Source organism: Rhinichthys klamathensis, unplaced genomic scaffold (assembly GCF_029890125.1).
Source record: "Rhinichthys klamathensis goyatoka isolate OS25496 unplaced genomic scaffold, OSU_Roscu_1.1 h1tg000275l_1, whole genome shotgun sequence".
Taxonomy (NCBI): domain Eukaryota; kingdom Metazoa; phylum Chordata; class Actinopteri; order Cypriniformes; family Leuciscidae; genus Rhinichthys; species Rhinichthys klamathensis.
The window spans coordinates 294,241-313,125 of NW_026606794.1; the positions used below are offsets into that span (position 1 = coordinate 294,241).

The 18,885-nt window shown below is 37.2% G+C and overlaps 1 protein-coding gene across 1 annotated transcript; it reads right to left on the reverse strand.

Moving 5' to 3' along the window:
* Nucleotides 1-1,074: 1,074 nt before the first annotated feature.
* On the reverse strand, nucleotides 1,075-18,057 carry si:dkey-183c6.8 (protein O-GlcNAcase). The gene is made up of 17 exons (XM_056268698.1): nucleotides 17,743-18,057; nucleotides 14,263-14,314; nucleotides 10,443-10,540; nucleotides 9,347-9,477; nucleotides 8,998-9,169; nucleotides 8,696-8,794; nucleotides 7,676-7,945; nucleotides 7,339-7,425; nucleotides 5,288-5,700; nucleotides 4,884-5,058; nucleotides 4,618-4,674; nucleotides 3,821-3,906; nucleotides 3,559-3,663; nucleotides 3,374-3,465; nucleotides 2,397-2,583; nucleotides 2,113-2,269; nucleotides 1,075-2,028 (listed from the first exon to the last, which is right to left on the reverse strand). Exons 1-17 carry the CDS (start codon nucleotides 17,783-17,785, stop codon nucleotides 1,892-1,894), a joined length of 2,361 nt encoding a protein of 786 aa, XP_056124673.1. The 5' UTR covers nucleotides 17,786-18,057; the 3' UTR covers nucleotides 1,075-1,891.
* Nucleotides 18,058-18,885: the final 828 nt, after the last annotated feature.

Here is an 18,885-nt window from a genome sequence, read left to right on the forward strand (position 1 = left end):
TAAGCGCATGAGATCAAAATGGAAAAAGACCATTTACAGCCAACACAGGCAATTTACTCAGGAAATATATGTTTTTTTAAGCGTTTTAACAGTTATAGCGCCAACTATGGTCCGATCTTGATAAAAGTTGGCATGCTTCTTTAGAATCATATGCTGCATGTGCTCACCTAATTGAATCGAAATTTATATACATACTGTATATATATCAGATATTACTAAGGCAGTGAAATTAACATAATGTAAATATAGAACATACACATAAACAAAAGAGACATTTTTCCAGAAAGGAAAGATTTTAATGATGCTGTAAACACGTTTTATTCCATTATTACAAAACCCGCAGTTGTACTGTACCATAATCTTTAAAAACATTAAATGCAATCAATTTAACATTTAATATTACACCTAAGCTTAGACCTTTCAGTGTATATATCACAATTCTGACATTAAAACCTGCAGAAATAGTGAAAGTGCTCTAAAAATGTAAAACTGGATGCCTTAAAGTTAGCATGCACAATCAAAAGTGTCTTTTACCATAAATGTACAAAAATACCAGAAACTATAGCAAAGCAAAAATCTAAATCAATGAGATTACATCAAAACAATATCAAATCAATGGAACAAAAAAGCAGATTTAATTTATGTTTTTTTTATGATTGCCCGTGGGGATTAAAGAAGGCTATTGGTTAAACATCAGAAGGCATATTATTGAACTTGTGGACAGACGTGCATACAATGAGTGAGCGAGTGTGTATGTGTGTAAAAGGACAAAGTGAGATGGCTAGAGCCTCAGAAAATTAGTGAGTGTGTGTGTGTGAGAAAGAGAGAATTCATTCAAAGGAAGAGCTATAAAAAGATACACCATGATTCATCAATCTTGTAGCAGTTGCGGTCAGGGCTCCTTCAGCACATTGGAGGAGCTATTATGTGTCTTCAAGAGTCTGCTTTGTGAGCATGTCCATGACTGGCTGGAGGGAAGATTGCTTGTGTGTGTGCGTACACTGAATACAAAAGAGAAATATTGTGCTTTTTGCTCCTACAGCCATCCACAGCTGCAACACAGACACTTTCAAGAAAAAAACAGCAAGTTTTATTACCTCCCTAAAGCAGAGCAAAAGGTTTGTGCGAAGACTGCGAACCAATAGGAGAGCTCCAGATGCACAGTGCAGTGAGAAAGCAAACAGAATGCTAATTAGTAAAGATGAAGCTGTAAACAAGTCATCACTATTAAATGATCATTTTGTCCCTTATGTTTTATTAGTAATGTTTTATCTGCCCCAGCTTTGACCATGAAGCCTAAAGGCCTGTTCACACCAAGTTCAATGTGACTAAATGTCAGGAAATTATCAAATAATCACAAAAAGTGCCTACAGACAATCTCTGATAATCCCACAACTACTATCAACTGTTTTTTATTTTTCTTAGACCACATACCTATATCTACATTTCACTAAATTCCTGTCCTATTATTCAATGTTGTGGTTTTTGTTAAATGTTTTCATTCATTTTTACTGTGGCTTGCACTATTATAAAATATTAACAAATTAAATATTTTCACACTAAAACAAATCACAATCTGTCCAATGCCAAATTTTAGTTAGTCTCTGAAAAAAAAATGTATCCAAACAATTTCAGTAAAGTCAGATCATCATAGTATGATATTTTTGATCTGATCGTAGATTTGATTTTGGCATGCAGTATGCATTGTTTAATTCGATTTTTTCCTGCCAAAATTCAGACCTGTGAATCGACCTTAACCCTCACCAAGCACTTCCTAAACCCAGCCATTTTTCTAAGTACAACCATAACCCCAGCTCTGGTTTCAAACATGGCAACATGTTGATCTAAAAACTTGATCAAAGACTGGACCCTGTGTGTTTTGACTATTCGCTTATAACAGCCTCCCTAAAACTACGCCCTCTCTAGGTTGTGCTTCTCCACGGAGTATCTCCAGAAATCCCAACTTTGTCAGAAATTCCATCCGTAATCCATCTGTAGGCTGGAGCTCGCAGAATACACCCTGTGAACCTGAGGAAGAAACACTCAGTTAGCATGGCTAATATCTTGAATAAAAGGCTAAAATGCTTTAAATTACAATCAGTGTTAGCTCACCGTTCGCTTTGAGGGCCGTTAGCAAGGCCGTGAGGAGACTACGACTGACGCTACAGTCCACCAGATCAGGAAGAGCCTCAAGCCTGAGCTGAGATGGGAAATGATATAGCAGGGAGTCTGGGTAGTCGTGTTCTTCATGGAAAAAAAGCAGCGCCTCCTAGGGTTTCAGGGAGGAGAAAGTGCAATTCATTTCATGTCAGGATTAGGTTACTACTGCACCATTTTAAAAGTAATGTGGTATAGTTGTGTCTCTGTGTAGCTTTGTGTTTAGCTGTAACTCTGACTTTTGTTGCAGTATGTCCACTGGGGCGTGAAGGATATTTGTCCCTCATAGCAGGTAGCCAGGTGGCCTGACATCTTTTGGCAAAAGAGCGGACATCCAGAATGCCCACAGCGCACCCACATACACCTAGTTCATCCTCCAGAACTAAGCTGTACTCTGGGCACAAGGCCAGAGACGCACCCAGACACCTGAAACACAAACAGTTTGATATTTCTCATTTAACTCAACTGATTTTCAGGACTAAGAAGAAATATATTAAGGCATTACGCTTGAGTGCAACCTCCTTTTCAGCTATTTTCTCACAGAATCTCTCTTCCCTATATACACACAACCGTTTGTGAAATAAGTCTCTTATGCTCACCAAAGCTGCATTTGTTTGATCAAACATACAGTTAAAAACAGTAATATTGTAAAACATTATTACAATTAAAATAACTGTTTTGTAGTTTAATATTTTTTTAAATGTCATTTATATTTGCGATGACAAAGCTGCATTTTCAGTAGCCATTACTCCAGTCTTCAGTGTCACTTGAAATATGATGTACATTTTAAATGTCTTTAATGTCACTTTTGATCAATTTAATGCAGCCTTGCTAAATAAAAGTATTAATTTCTTTTTTTAAACCTCAGAGACTCCAACATTTTTAAGATGAGTATGTATTATACAGTACATATTTATTTTTATAAGTAATGATTATATATTGTATTTTGATCAATGCAGTGTCATAATTTTCAAATGTTTCAATCAAATAAATATTAAACATCAAATTAAATGGCTTATTTGTGTATTGTGATTCCTATTTATTTCAAAGTGGAAATGTGTTCATTTTAAACGTCTTTTTTTTATCTCAGGAATCAGTGAGTGTAATTAGATGATGTAGTTTCTTAATTCTTCCTCAGACGGAGGCATCTATTGAACAATAAAGATAATAGAACATTTTATATGTGGGCTGTGATATGCTTGAGAGCAATTCTTGCCTGTCCCCAATGAAGTCTGGATGGGAGATCCCAGCGTCCTGGCTCACTTTACCCCTCTGATGCAACTGATGCACCATTCGGTACAGCTCCACCTAAAGTTTTGTGAAGAAAACAACAACAACAATAAGAGTCATAAATGTATAATGAGGTGCGAGTCAGTGGGTTAACAAGTATGCTTGAGTCACCTTGTCTTTTTGCTGGAATGGCCGTATGTTGTAAAGTCGAGATGTGGGGAACAGAGGGGGAGGGTGACTAAATAACTCACTGCTGGTCCCCACAGGCAGAAGCATCTGATTCACACCAGCACCAGAGAAAGAAAGAAAAAAACAAGAGTGAGACAGGAAAAGATCAAGGAGACTGTAAAAAAAACTACACCAAATGGATCTGGCAATTTATACTAATTTAATAACTGTTCATAAACAGAATCATTAATTATATCTTTCCCACCTGCACCTCTCCAGACAGCCCCCCTTTAAACACCCATGGCTCCGCCTCCACACCATGTAGCTCCGCCCCTGAGGAAGCTCCGCACCCTGTCAACAATCTCAAAGCATCAATCATCAACAATATCAAAGCGTCAGTTTTTATGCATCATCCTACTGTTCAATAGTTTGAGGTTAGTCAAATTTTGTTAATGTTTTTAAATGCATGAAATATCTGCATTTATTTGATAAAAAAAACTGAGTAAAAACATTAACATAGTGGAATACTATTAAAATTTTAAATATCAAGTTTTCTCTTAAAATATTTGTAAATGTAAAGTATTCCTGTGCATTTCAGCAGCCATTACTCCAGCCTTCATTCTGATTTGGTGCTCAAAAAACATTTCTTTTTTATTATTAATGCTGAAAACAGTTGTGTTGCTTAATATTTTTGTGGAAACCGTGATAAAAATTAATTCCAGGATTCTTTGAAGATTAGAAAGTTCAAAAGAACAGCATATATTTGAAAAAGAAATACTTTGTAACAGAGTATACATCTCTTTACTATCCCTTTTCATCAATTGAATGACTCCTTGCTGAATAAAAGTATTTTATTAAAAAAATATTGAGCAAAGGATTCTTCCAAAAAAAGGTGTTACTGACCCCAAACTTTTGTACAGAAGTAACGCAAGAGAACATAACCAGTCAATGATGACTTAAATTTCTGTATTTTCCTCAACCAAAGCTAGTATATGGCTTCAGAAAACTATGCAGAAATTAATTTGCTACAGTATATACAGTATGTGCATGTTTGACACTCACAGTGGAAGCAGTTTTTCCAAGAGTCTAGCGGAAAACCTTCACTCAGTATACGACCCTCTGTAAAAGGAAATATGCTTGTGAAAAGATGGGAGATGAGGGTGGGAAACTGCAGGGAAGGGCGATCTACAGGACAAAACTTCAATGGTGATTCACGCTCAAAATACAAATAGTTCATTTACTTCTCGTTTATCACATGGCGGAAAAAACCTACATGAGAAGACAAGATCCTCTCTTCTTAATCATCCATACTACAGTATCTCTCTCACCTAGCCAGCAGATGAAGGCCTTGGCCACCAGCAGGGTGTTTCTCAGGTCCCAGATGTAAGGGTAAAGGTCATAGAGAACAGCCCTATTGCTGCTGTTCACAACAGCACTGTGCAGTATTGCCACATCATCACACACAGCCAGAAAACGGCCTGCACGGGCCCGCCAGTCCTCTACCTGAGAGAGCAAGAGAAATATTAACAACAGAAAACAGAAAGTACAACACATTCCATATTAAATACAAATATTTAAATAAATAATCGGGGTTGTCGAGCACATTAAACTCATATTATGAACTACATCCATATTGAATCATTACTATAATTTCAGTAGCATTCACAAACAGATCGAATGACATATGAATCAGTGGTGAATAGAAAAAATTTAATAAAAAGGATGTTTTCACCTTCTGTGGCGAGGCCTTCTTGCCGTTGACACTGACGCAGTGACAGTTGGCTTTGAGCCACGTGAGATCCTGCAGGAGATTCTGAGCGGGTGGTCCGTGTTCATGTGGCAGGTAGTACAGGCCAACCAGCAGCCGGACCTGGGCCTCGCTGAGAGGAGCCCTCCCAGAACACAATCCCCTTCTAGAGCTCTTTTCATGGCTGGTGCTCCTGGAGACCTGGTTCTCCCCCGCTTTCAGATCCTGGCTCATAACTGGGTCTGCTGGGATTTCATCGCTAGCAAGAGCCCCTGTGCTCTGGGAAGAGGTTATGGGACATTTGGGCTGGGCTTCACATTGATTGTCTGAGCTATCGGAGGACTTTGATTTAACAGAGAGTTTTGAGAGCTTGGGGTCTGTTGGCCTCAACTGGCGTCCTAAAAGAAAATTTTTAGAAACTTGTGTGAAATAACTGGACTAAAAGATCCGATTCAAGTCAGCAAAGAGATTCTTTGTGACCCGTGGACAGCGTTGGGGGTAACTCATTTCAAGTTATGTGAGTTACGTAATCAGAATAAATTTAAATTTACAACAAAATATCAGTTACTTTTGCGAATAAGTAATGCAAGTTACTTTGTTTTCCCATTTATTGACTGACAGCTCTCTTGTCCCCATGTTGAGAAAAATGGTAAGTGCAAATGGTAACTCATCTCACTTAAACAAATTTTTTTTTAGTATTCCTCAAAATTAATCAAATCAGTGAAATGCAAAATCAGCATACTACATAAACCTCCAATAATTAAATATGTTAAATAAAACAAATATTTTAATGCATTTGATCTCACTTTATTGACCGATGTACTTGATGCTGACCCAAGCAAAAATGACTTTAGATTTTTTGTTTTTATTTTTAAAGTAAGTGTTAAACTTACCTCTCCATCCTATTCTTCTGCAATCCAGAATGTCAGCACAGGTGAAAGGTTGGTTTGAGCTGTGCCCTCTACTGTACACATGTGAATTTGCATTTCCTTCAGCCTTTTTATTTTAATTTTGGTGTGAAAAGGCCTTTACATTTGTCCAAAAATAAAACTTTTTTGTTATAAAAATAGAAGCCCAGCCTAGCTGAGAAAAAGTAACGCAACGCATTACTTTTCTTGAAAAGTAATCAAGTAATGCAATTAGTAACTTTCTAAGGGAGTTACGCAATATTGTAATGCATTACTTTTCAAAGTAACTTTCCCCAACACTGCCTGTGGAGGACTAGGAGTGCCACTTAAAAATAAAATGAAGAAATCAATGATCAGTGTATTAATTCAAATATCAGTTGGTAACTAAAAGTAAAACTATTAAGAATCGTTTTCGTTAATTGAAATTGAGCTGAAATAAAATAAAATAAAATTAGAAAAAATTTAATGACAATTAGAAATATTGATTTGGAAACTAGCTGAAATACATTGAAGTATTAAAATAACTAAAACTACATATACTTTTAAAGAATATATAAATTAAAGCTAAATAGAAAAATATTTTTTTAAATGACAAAAGCACAACAAAATTACTAAAACTTAAACTAAAATTAAAATATAAAAATTAAAGCTAATTAAAAATATGTAAAAATACAATAATAGTATAAATAATACTAAAATAACACTGTCAAAAATCAATATAATATAATTATTTATTACATTTTATTACATTATAAAGAAAAACTAAATAAATTAAATGTACATTCATGCACATTTTAAAACAGTTTGATTAATTTAAATGTAACAATTTATATTACAGTGATTTTTTATTATATAATATATATTATTATTATTATTATTAATGGTAAAGTGATTTTTTTAATTGAGTATTTTATTGTTACAATTACTACATCTTTAAACATGATTTTTTTTAAATCTAAAACTAACACACAAAAAAACATTTTATTCCTAATTGTGAATACATGCGTGTATTAAACTCAGATGTGATCAATAATTTTAAAGGTAAAGTGTATTTTTTTCAATGTCTATCCCAGTTGAATATGGGTGTAATATAACAGTGTAAAAACTGTATAAGGGTGGATGTTGTACCAGGCTGTAGAGGAAGGCTGAGTTCCTTCATCCAGTCTTGCAGGGCGGCTGACAGCGCTCTATCCACACGATAGGCCTCTTCATCACCTACAGAGTTCAAACTGTGTCAGCAAGGAGCAGAATGTTCCTTTATACACTTTATTTGACTTTTTTACATTTATGCATTTGGCAGATGCTTTTGTCCAAAACAACTTTCCTTGCATTCAAGATATACATTTTATCATTTATGAATCTCAAAGCCTTGGCATTGCTATATTCATACTATAATATTTGAGCTTCTCCATGTTCTCATTCCTCTCTATCCTCCTTTACTGTGTATGCCCCATTCTGCTCTCACCTTTCCCCTCTTCCTTCACTTCTTTATGCCAGCTTCCCAAGGTATGCAGAGGGATGAAGTTGGCTTCAAACTCGCAGTTTGGATTAAGCAGCAGACCCCTCAGATGGGACCTGAGTCCGGGGGGCCGGCCCTTAAAAGGCCCCAGGAAGACACGTCGGGAGTCATAATCATTAGCATGGAGGTTGTCCCAAATGAGTGGTGGCCGTCGAAGCACCATCTGAACCTCTGCTAATGATTCGGCACTCAGTTCCCGAGATATCACCTTATTTCCTACAGGAGAGTGAAGGACAAATATGTAATGTAATGTTATAAATGTGGTTTACGTTTATGTAACCAACTGAAATTAGCTTTGTTTCCATCCACCTATTTTTATGCACATTTTGGGACATCGCATAAAAAATTATGGAAATGCCAAGATCAATTCTAAAAAATGTGCATAAAAAACGTTTAAAAAACTCAATTGGTGGACATTTTTTTTATCCGATAAGAAGACTTAGACATAAACTATGATGGAAACACATTTACTGAATATATCCCCGATGCGATGAGGATGTGATTGGATAAATGGACCAGTTGACCTCATCGCACAGTGGATCTCATCGCACACATGTTGGGTTTGGTCATTCTGAAATGCATGAGCCAAAGTCTGTCATCAAAATGGTTGGCTGGAATTCCCTCCCAGAAGCTTCTCACATGATTGCATTCACAAACACCAGCCATCCGAACACAAGATAACATCACAGCATTCATGGGGTTATGTCTGCGCGCTCTGAGATGCAAGTCATTTATGATGTACAAAAAAGAGCCACAGTGGCTTCCCCGATTACACCAACTTCTATTTTTATTTTCGCAGGAAGTGACTATTTTATTCTCTTGAACACATGGGATGGAAGCGGTGCTTTATGCGCAAATGTTTTATGCGATATTCTAGTTTTGCGTATAAGTTAAATTTGCAACTTTGGATGAAAACATAGCTATTGTGTGTGAATTTTTAAAGGACACACTGCACATGTCTCTCACCGGTCCAGATGACAGAGATGCCAGGGAGAAGATCCTCCCCAATCGTCAGCATGTAGGGAGACTTTGACACGCTAGGAGTGCACAGAGAACTACAGTACTCTAGAGAGAAAAGAAATAACAGCACAGTACTGTTTTATGGGAAGGAATGAGAGAAATATTTAAGGAAAGACAGAGAATGGGGTATTAAGATGGGAAAAGCAGTATCTCTTTTCTTCTCAGGTATCATTAAGTAAATTTGTCACTCCATTAAAATGATTTTTGTTATACTGAACAAAGCTTGATATATTTATGTATCGGCCTACCAGTGGGACAGAAAAGGAAGACAGGTGGTTCCCCCAGGAAACGGAAGATCTCATTGGCCACAGTGACCTGGGCGTGAGCGAATGAGGAAAAGGTCTCTGTATCTGACTGGCACATGGAGTGATCAATGTCATCAAATAGGAGGGCAAAAGCCTGACAGCCCAGGTCTGACACCTAGTGGTGAAATTAAAGAGAACAATGCATTCATGAACTTTACAAATTAGTCAAACAGCAAAACAATTGTTGGAACAGTATTAACATGAAATAAACTGTAAAAATGTGTCCTTGATCACAACAAAGTGGGAGGAAAATGAAAAGATACAGAGGCAGAAAACAAGTGAGTTCGCTTACCTGTCTGAGTTTGCGTTTGAGTAGTGTGAGGTCACACGAGCTGGAGAAGACGATGTCCTGACCCGGAGAAAGAGCGTATACAAACGTCAGACCCCTTGACTCTGCTTCACACACCAGAGCTTTCAACTGAGCTGGAGAAAGTGAAAGATTTCCAGGTGTGATATGGCCCTAAAAAACTGTCATGGATAAAAGCTGGCATGGCACCTTTTTCATACTGGAATTGCACTATATTATTGCAATACTAATGATTCATTATTCAATACAATAAATATATCAAGTTTTATACAGGTTACGATATGAAACTACAGGTTACGATATGAAAGCCTAAACTGTAAAAAATTATATGATCAATGAATGATGAAGACATATGCTTTTACATTGCTTTAACTCATCAAAATAAGTTATTTTTTATAAGTTATACAAGATTCAACAAATGTTTTAAAGTGGGTTTCACCGAAAAATGAAATTTCTGTCATTAATCACTCACCCTCGTGTCATTCCAAACCCGTAAGACCTTCGTTCATCTTTGGAACACAAATTAAAGATATATTTTAATGAAACGCGAGAGGTTTCTGAACCAGCCATGCAGCAACGCCACTGCAGAAAGGTAGCAAAGACATTGTTAAAATAGTCCATGTGACTACAGTGGTTCAACCTTAATGTTATGAAGTGACGTGAATACTTTTTGTCCGCAAAAAAACTAACAAAAATAACGACTTTATTCAACATTTTCTTCTTGTCTGTATTAGTATCCTACGCTGCTGATCTAGTAAACACAGTCAAAGACTTTAAAGGGACTTTGACACAGTGCAGCTCCTAATTGGCCGGCTCCAGCGTCAGCATCACACGCATGCATCGTGCTCACGTGAAAAGCGTCGACCAATAATGAGCTGGCGTACTGATGTAGAACCCAGAAGCGGGTTTGGAATGACATGAGGGTAATTAATACAGAAATTTCATTTTTGGGTGAACTAACCCTTTAAGTTGAAATAACTTAAACATCCAAGTTGATTGTACTTAAAAAATTTAAAGTAGCAACTTTTTTTTTTTACAGTGTGATGACAAAAGTACTGTAACCCCCCATACTTCAACATACCCTCTTCCTCTGCTGAATAAACTTCCCTCCACAGTAACCTGTGCTTCAGATCATCTTTAGGACCATACAGATATGTGTTCAAACCCCACATCTGCATCCTGAAAGGAACAATGGGTGCATAATAAGAAAAATAATTTCAGAATTTAGAATGGATCATGTTTTAAGAATATTGTGTAAGAAGAGAGCGAGAGAGAGAGAGACAGGCAGAAAATAGAGACATCCAATGATCTTGCATAATTAATAATATAAGAGGTCACATTTCCTGCAGAGAATGAGTCTGAGTTTAAAAACAGCAGATGGTCGATTCCTTTGCAGAGAAAACAAATGTAATGGTCTGTCCCTCTATGAATTTCAATCTGTAAAGAAAAATCGTTTATCTGCAGTGCAATATTTTATTGTTATTTTTAGTACAACCATTTCAATACCATGGCAATGACAATGTCCTCTAAACAAATATTGTAGGAAGATCATGATTACTGGCAAAATGTGCATTATCAATGCAGAGTTTTAACTTGAACGTTCAAGTCCCAAGGGATAATTTTTCAATGCACTCCTTTTTATGATATGGTCACATTAAAACTGGGGAACTTCTTAACATGCCTTCATTGTTTGTTTTTGCTATTTTTAATTGAATTATTTAAACCCAAATCTTAATATTAAAATCTTTCATTTGAGAAAAACAGTCAATCTACACAATGGGCCCTATCATACACCCGGTGCAATGCAGCTTTCAGCCCGACACAGTTATCTTTTTCACGTCCTACACCACGTTGTTTAAATAGCAAATGCATTTGCGCCCATGTCTGAGATGGTCTGAAAATTAGGTGTGTTCAGGCTATTGGTGCGTTGCCATTTTGAGGCAACTTAAATAGACTGCACCATTGACCAACTGAAACCTGGTCTAAAGTCAATGGTGCAGTATTTTTTTTTGTTATTTAAAGGGCTCATTAGTAATATCCGCCTATAGGCGGGTCCACAACGCGCATACACTCAACACACACAGGGATGCGCAGCAGCACACCAACATGCCACATATTACAAATAAAAGGATTAAAAAGTTAAAGATTAATATTGTGTGCATAAAGATATGGTGGAATCCGGCTTGTCCCGTAGATGGTCTGCTTGCGCGATTTAACCTCGCGCACGAGCTGATCCGTTTCCTCGATAGAGAATCGTTCAGTTTTTCCGCTTGCAAATTCCACCATGTAAATAGCGAATCCGCCATGGCGCGAGAGCAACTGGCTTTTAAAGGGAATAGGAAATGACACTCTGATTGGTTCATTGCATGTTACTCCCAAAACACACCCTTTACTCATTAAGAGAATAGGGACAACCCTTTAAGACCATGCGCCGGGCATGCCGACCATTTTTCCCCTCGTTAAACTAGCAAAAGTGGATTCGGACACGCCCTTAGTGCCCTTGCGCCGTGCACTTTAGGCCATGCGCTTAGATCATAAAAATAGGGCCCAATGAGTGAAGAAATTGTTTTCATTTTTCCCTTTAAAAATAACACAAAAAAAAAGTTTGTACGTGGTAACCACCATGTCAGTGAGATGAAATATAAGATACTAAATGTGAAGAAAATAAATACAAATTACAAGTTAGTTCACCCTAAAATTAAAATTCTGTCATTACTCGCCCTCATGTTGTTCCAAACACAAATGGAACAACATGGTTGAAAGCTCTCAGATTTCATCAAAAAGATCTTCATTTGTGTTACAAAGATGAACGAAAGACTTATGGGTTTGAAACGACATGAGGGCGAGTAATTACTGTAATGACAGAATTAAAATTTTTGGGTGAACTAACCCTTTAATGTAAATTTCATAATCTAAAATATCAAATAAAAAAGATAAAAGTTAAAATATCAATATTTTAATGCATCATTTACACTCAAGCCCTACATTTGCCAAAATTATTAAAAAGCCAGATATTACATAAAATTGAAGACAAAGTAGTAGGCCATTTGTAAATAGACCATTTGTAAGTAGGCCATTTGTAAATAGAATTACTGTGGGAAAAAAATAATGTGAAAAGTGTTGTAAGAGAGTTTATTTTATAATTCTCAACAAGACAAGTAAAAAAACTGAGATAAAACAAGGTTTGTACAAAATCATTCAATTTCAAAAGTGTGTGTGTGTGTGTGTGTGTGTCCTCCCATGAGAAAAGCAGACTCCCTAAATAGACTGAGGGTGAGTAAGTGATTGTCTAAAATATTAAAGAATCTCCCCAAATGTTAACCTCAAGCAAACGTGTGTGTGTGTGTGTGTGTGTGTGATTGTACACACACACACACAAGCTAATTTTGGTTCTCTCCCTCTCCAACCTATTTAAAATGCTAATATACAGATAGAATCTATCAGCACAATCGCTCAGCTCTCACTCAAGCGTGTAAAAGTTCTCATCCCCCTTCTTTCGCCTGCACTATTAATCTTTTCATCCAGGGCTGAGTTTGGCCAAACTTTTTTTTGTGTGTGTGTGTGTGTGTGTGTGTGTGTGTGTGTGTGTGTGTGTGTGTGTGTGTGTGTGTGTGTACCCTCTTGCTCCTCTCCTTTCTTCCTGTGTGTCCAAATGGATTACCATGCACCCTAATTTCTGTCACTGATCAGAAACACAACACAGATATGAACATATATGAACACGGGCCAGTGTGAAAGAGTTTTGCGCCATTTGATGGAACAGTTGCTTGCCCTTCTAAATCAGTTAAATTTCACATAGTAAGCCATTGTTTAAAAAATCTTCTATGAAGATGTCATGTAATTATATAGCTGTGTTGCCATAAAATATTTATATTCCCTTATATCAAAGAATAAGAAATGGGAAAGAATGAGTAAATCATATGCAATTAATCAATTACTTTTTAAGTTTAAGATTATAAGCTGTACTACTAAGCTTAAAGGGAGGAGAACTTTAGTTCAGCAAATCAAACACAGATCTGCCAGTCCATGCCAGCTCACTGGGTAAAGTGTGAGTTTGTTCATAATGCAGCAGGAGGGAGAGAAAAACTGCTTTATGACTGAAGGGGAGCAGGGACTCAATACAAGACAGTATACAGTATACCTGTTTTAGATGCTGGTGTGTTGGTGTCACCATTAGGCTTCTTAGCTATATCTAAACCAAGAAGACTTCCTAGGTTAACCAGCTTGACCAACTCAGTTTTGCTGGCAAACATAATGGCTACCAGCTAGACCAGCACTAAACCAGATCAGAATAGAAAGATTGTCTTTTCAGCAGGGATACCATCTCTCTTGTTTACAATCTGTCGTTTTTTTCTCTTTTATTAAACCACTGAATGACATTTATTATAATATTAGCTCAAAGACTCATCAACAACAACAATAATTACGTTTATTGTTATAATGTTTAATTGTTGTTATTATTATTAGCATCTTATTTCTATGTCTTGCTCTTTTTCTACTTCACCCTTGCTCTGATTCAAAGATGCAAGGGAAAATGGACTTGTTCCTTGCCATTGGTTTCATCATGGTGTATAAAGATGTGTGAAACTGTGGCTCAGTGGAGTCATGCTGGCACCAATGTCCAGCCATTAGTCATAAAAAGCCATTTGTCTCTCTGCCCACACGCTTTTACACCTCTGCAACACACCAGCTGCTCTGTGCTGCCCCCTGGGCAGCCTTACTGCACCGCTCTGATACCACCATGTTACCAACATGATCCAAATCAATATTGCATATTACATTGTATAACCCCAGACTTATAATATGTAATATTTTGTGTTCTTTTAGTAATTCAAGTGCATATAAAGAGCAATCTCATCATCCCATTTAACTGTGTGTGTAGTCACTGATCCAATACTCACCATTGAAATAGTACCTTCCTTTGTTCCATTGACCAGGGTCTCCCATAGAAACCTAAGGGGTAGAGTATATATATATATCACACATGCAGACACACACCTGATTTTTTTCTCCATTTACACAAGGCAGCATTTCATAACCGTCACAAATCTTCAGTATTTCAGTATATTCTGTTCTTTTCAACCTCCTCTTCACTGCAACCCACTCAAACAGGAGGGTTTTGGGCAGACACTGAAATATGGGCTTGGCGCATCCATCCCATATTGGACCCATGGGTCATCAGCAGAGGTGTGCATAAGGAAGCAGTGCAAGATTATAAACATCAAAGTTTTTTTGAGGCACTCTTAAGTAATCTGCATAGTTTTTAGGGTTGTCTGATGACTCTGATCACAAAGTTTATACATATATTCTGCTATTTTTACAGTGTTTTCTGTAAAACATTTCACAGAGACTGCCATGACAAGTCTTGGATTTGCTCTGAACACTCTTTCTGTCTAAGTGGGTAGTTCTTGGCCAGAATAAGCTGCGATGAGAAGCAAATCTTTTTGCGAAAGCCTACATTGGTTTCAGCTTGCTTGTGTAACAGAAGACATGAATTAATTCGAATAATTCAACATTTAAATACACAAAAATTTTGTAATTCATGACATATAACAATTTATAAAACTATGGTACATATCATTAAATACGTTACATCCATATCCTCATTTTCAATACGCATCCATCCTCAATACCTCTACTGAGAGCTAATGAATAAATTTTGAAAAATTCCAAAAACTTTTATAAGTTGTCACTGACAGTGTTTGGGATCACACATCATTATGTCGTTCTAGCATTCTATAGATTTTGCTGCATTAGGAAAGACAGTGGTTGGTTATAATTTATTATTCATGTTGGCTGCCATGCTGATGTAAAAACATAACACACATATTTTCCTGCTTGATTTGATTCAGTAATTATGAATATGAAGTGATTGGCCCTACTGGTATGTGAACAATACAGTAGCTTAACAGAAAATAATGATGTTATCTTACAGTTTTTCTCCATTGGTTTGGCTCATTTCTTGAAACAGAAATTACATTCCCAAAACAACATGGACAAACCTCCAAACCACTTGGCAATTGTTCACAAAAGGAATTGAATTTCTCATTCATTTCATCAAATTGCAAATGTCTAAGTACATGTCTCAGTACATCTTTGCAAATGATTAAGTACAGGCAGCCTACATTTAGCACAATTTCCAAGTGAATAGATCTTGTTGTTCTAAACTGATTGTTGATTCTCAGTCTAATGGTTGTTCGCTCCAAAACGTGTCAGCGTCATTTCATTGTATAAGTCATCACATGCACAATAGTCTGTTCAATTGTCAAAATTAGTCAAGAACATAATACCATGAATACCATACTGTATATGAATCCCTTGAAACATTTGATACATTTATTACAGCAATTGACAGTCAGGTGAAACTAGAACTTGACTAACAAAGGAGTTTCACACATCTCAGATGACCAATCAAACAGTATGTTTAGTTACCTGACAGGTGCTGTCCATGACTGTGAATGCTGCCAAACATGTATGTAAAGAGCTTGACCATGCAGGACCAGTACAATTTCAGAACATGGAGGCACCTGGCCAAGTAAATGAACAAGGGCAACTGCCTGCTCGAGGAAGAGGAGGAGGAAGACGAAGAGGAGGAGTAAGAGGAGTAAGGGTGCGTGGTGGTGGAATAGGGGGAAGAGGCCGAGGAGCACAAAGACACCATGGACGATAGAGTATGGTGGCCAGGAGAGGGAGGGTGAGGACAGCGACCAGTGAAGAACTGTTAGTTGTGAAACTCCAGCTTTATTTACAGCACTGTAGGCTGCATATCGTTTTCATTGTTTTTTGTTTGTGTGTTTATATTACAGTATATTATGCTGTATACATTTTCTTTTTACTCTGATGTATGGAAGTCACTTTATGTGTGTGAATGATAATGGTTACAGTATGAGTGCAATGTGTGATGTCAAACCTTGGAAGCTACTCTTAGCCTAAAATCCTATTTCTTTTTTTCAGTTTTATACACAATTGTATTTTGTTAGCTAGACAAAAAAACAGTATAGTAACCATTGTCAATAAAGGACTGGGCTAAGACTGAAAGGTGGACATGAGGGATGGGCCTATTTCAATGGTCCTCTGGCATAGCATAGTGACTAAACATCTAAACATTTTGACTTGCAGTGCTTACACAATGCCAAAGGGACGAAGCATTTTGGGGGCACTGACTGTTTAAATGAAAAGGAAATTTAGTTTTGACACATGAGAGAACTGGTTTGGGAGAGGTATGAGCTTTTGCAGGTGAACCATGGTGTTGTGCTGAACTGTAAGACTGTTTTGCCAAATTATCTTAGAGTTTTGAGAACGTAATTTCTGTTTCAAGAAATGAGCCAAACCAATGGTCATATATTAATATCTGTAATATCGAATGCCTTGTAGTCACATTTAACAGATTAGAGATGGGTCACGGAGGCCAGCTAATGAGAGCTGTGCAGGTAAAACCTCACTCCCATGAACTCAAGAGGCAGGCTAGCGGATGCGGTCTTTAGCGTTCTTGTTAGCGCGCCCGCCTCCGGAGCCCCCGATTCGAATCCCGCTCAATCAAAGTGGGTAGATTCAGACTGGTTACACAACGATATAAACAAGCAGTTGAAACTTGTTATATAGTATGTATCTCTATTCTTGGGTATATATGTGTATGCAAATAATGTTGGATATACTTAAATATCCAACTTTATACGGTATATAATAGCCGAGATTTGCTGAATAATATGCATCACTTTACCTAAGTGCACTGTATGCAAGTTAAGCTGGGTTTACTTATAGTAGCCTAAATCTACTTTAATGTAAAGTATCACTATAGCTTTGATGTTATAGATCATAAAGTGTGACTCCCCTATTCCCTTCCACAAGTTCTAGCTACAAGTTTGCAGTTGTAAAACATAAGTGGGGTAAGAAAGCAGTATAAAAAGCTACTGGAATCCCACAGGGTTCACTGGAGAGAAGAGACAAATTGCCCACCGAGCCAATAATGTGACACTGAACTACAAACAAGTAAGGCCAATTAGGAGATATGCACAACATGCATGTGTGTGTGTGTGTGTGTGTGTGTGTGGATGGAGACAGAGATATGTGTGTTACGGTTTCTGTCCAGCTGCTTCCTATCACACTCCAGTGTGGAAATAAATACCCAGGATGCTCCACGTCGGCTTAATATGATGAATTGCATTGCACTACTAGCTCATAAATGAGAAATTAGTTATTTTAAAGGTTAATTATATGTGTCAGTATAGCGTGGTGCTTATTTTTTTCGTATACAATTGTAGTAAATAATGCTTTGAAGATACCCACAGCAATTCACGTCAAACATGCATTTTAACGAATACATCTGTATTTGTGTAACCCAGACAAGCATTCAGAAAAAAAGAATTTGTGCGTAAACTTACCTTCAACAACCCCGCATAAAAACTCGTGTCGTCCCTCCATCATCGCTATGATTGTCTGATCAGGATGCGGATTCAGTCTCTCCGGACTGAAGTCTTCAGCCGCGCATCCTCCCCTCCGACACACACAGAGCGCGTGAACTGAAACCGCAAGCCATGAAGAGAGAAAAGAATTGCGTTTATTATTGCAGTTATGTGTTGTTGTTTTCAATCTTCAAACATTGGAAAACTATCAAACGTGGACGTTTCTTGAGTAGGCTATGTGAGCTCGATTCTGCCTCCTGTTTGTTCGCTCAGTGCACTCTACGAATTGTTGCCAGATCTCTCAAGAAAAACAAGCAACCTGATTCCAATAATGGTTAGAAAGAAAGAACGAATATACTCCATAGGTGTTTATGACTTCTTTCAGCCAAACACAATCAGAGTTATATTAAAAACAATATCCTGGCTCTTCCATGCTTTATAATGGGAGTGAATGGTGCCTTGTTTTTTGAAGCCCAAAAAAGCACATCCATCCTCCAGGGGGTTGATAAGGCCTTCTGAAGTGAAGCGATATGTTTTTGTAATAAAAATATTTATAACTTTATAAACTATAATGACTGCTTCCGGTAACGGCTATAGCCTACATAAGTCGAGTTCCAGCGGAAGAGTGACCTTTGACCCGACGCATGTATTGACGAACGGGGAAGTGGAATCGCAGAGGATAGAGCAAAACTGAACACCAGTCACGAATTAGAAGTCTAAAAAAAAATTCCTACATGCTCAGTCATACGCTGGAACTCGACTCTCTCATGAATGTGCTTTACCCCCGTTACCGGAAGCTAATGATTACGGTTTCTAAAGTTATAATTATGGAATTTTTTCTTACAAAAACGCATCACTTCACTTCACTTCATAAGACCGTTAACCCTGGAGCTGTATATGGATTAATTTTATGATGGATGTATGTGCTTTTTTTTGGCTTCAAAAAACAAGATAGCCTACCATTCACTCCCATATAAAGCGTGGAATTAAGAGCCAGGATATTTTTTAATATAACTCTGATTGTGTTTCGCTGAAAGAATACACCTAGGATGGCTTGAGGGTGAGTAATTTATAGGATACTTTTCATTTTTGGGTGAACAAACCTTTAAGTCAATTCTGATT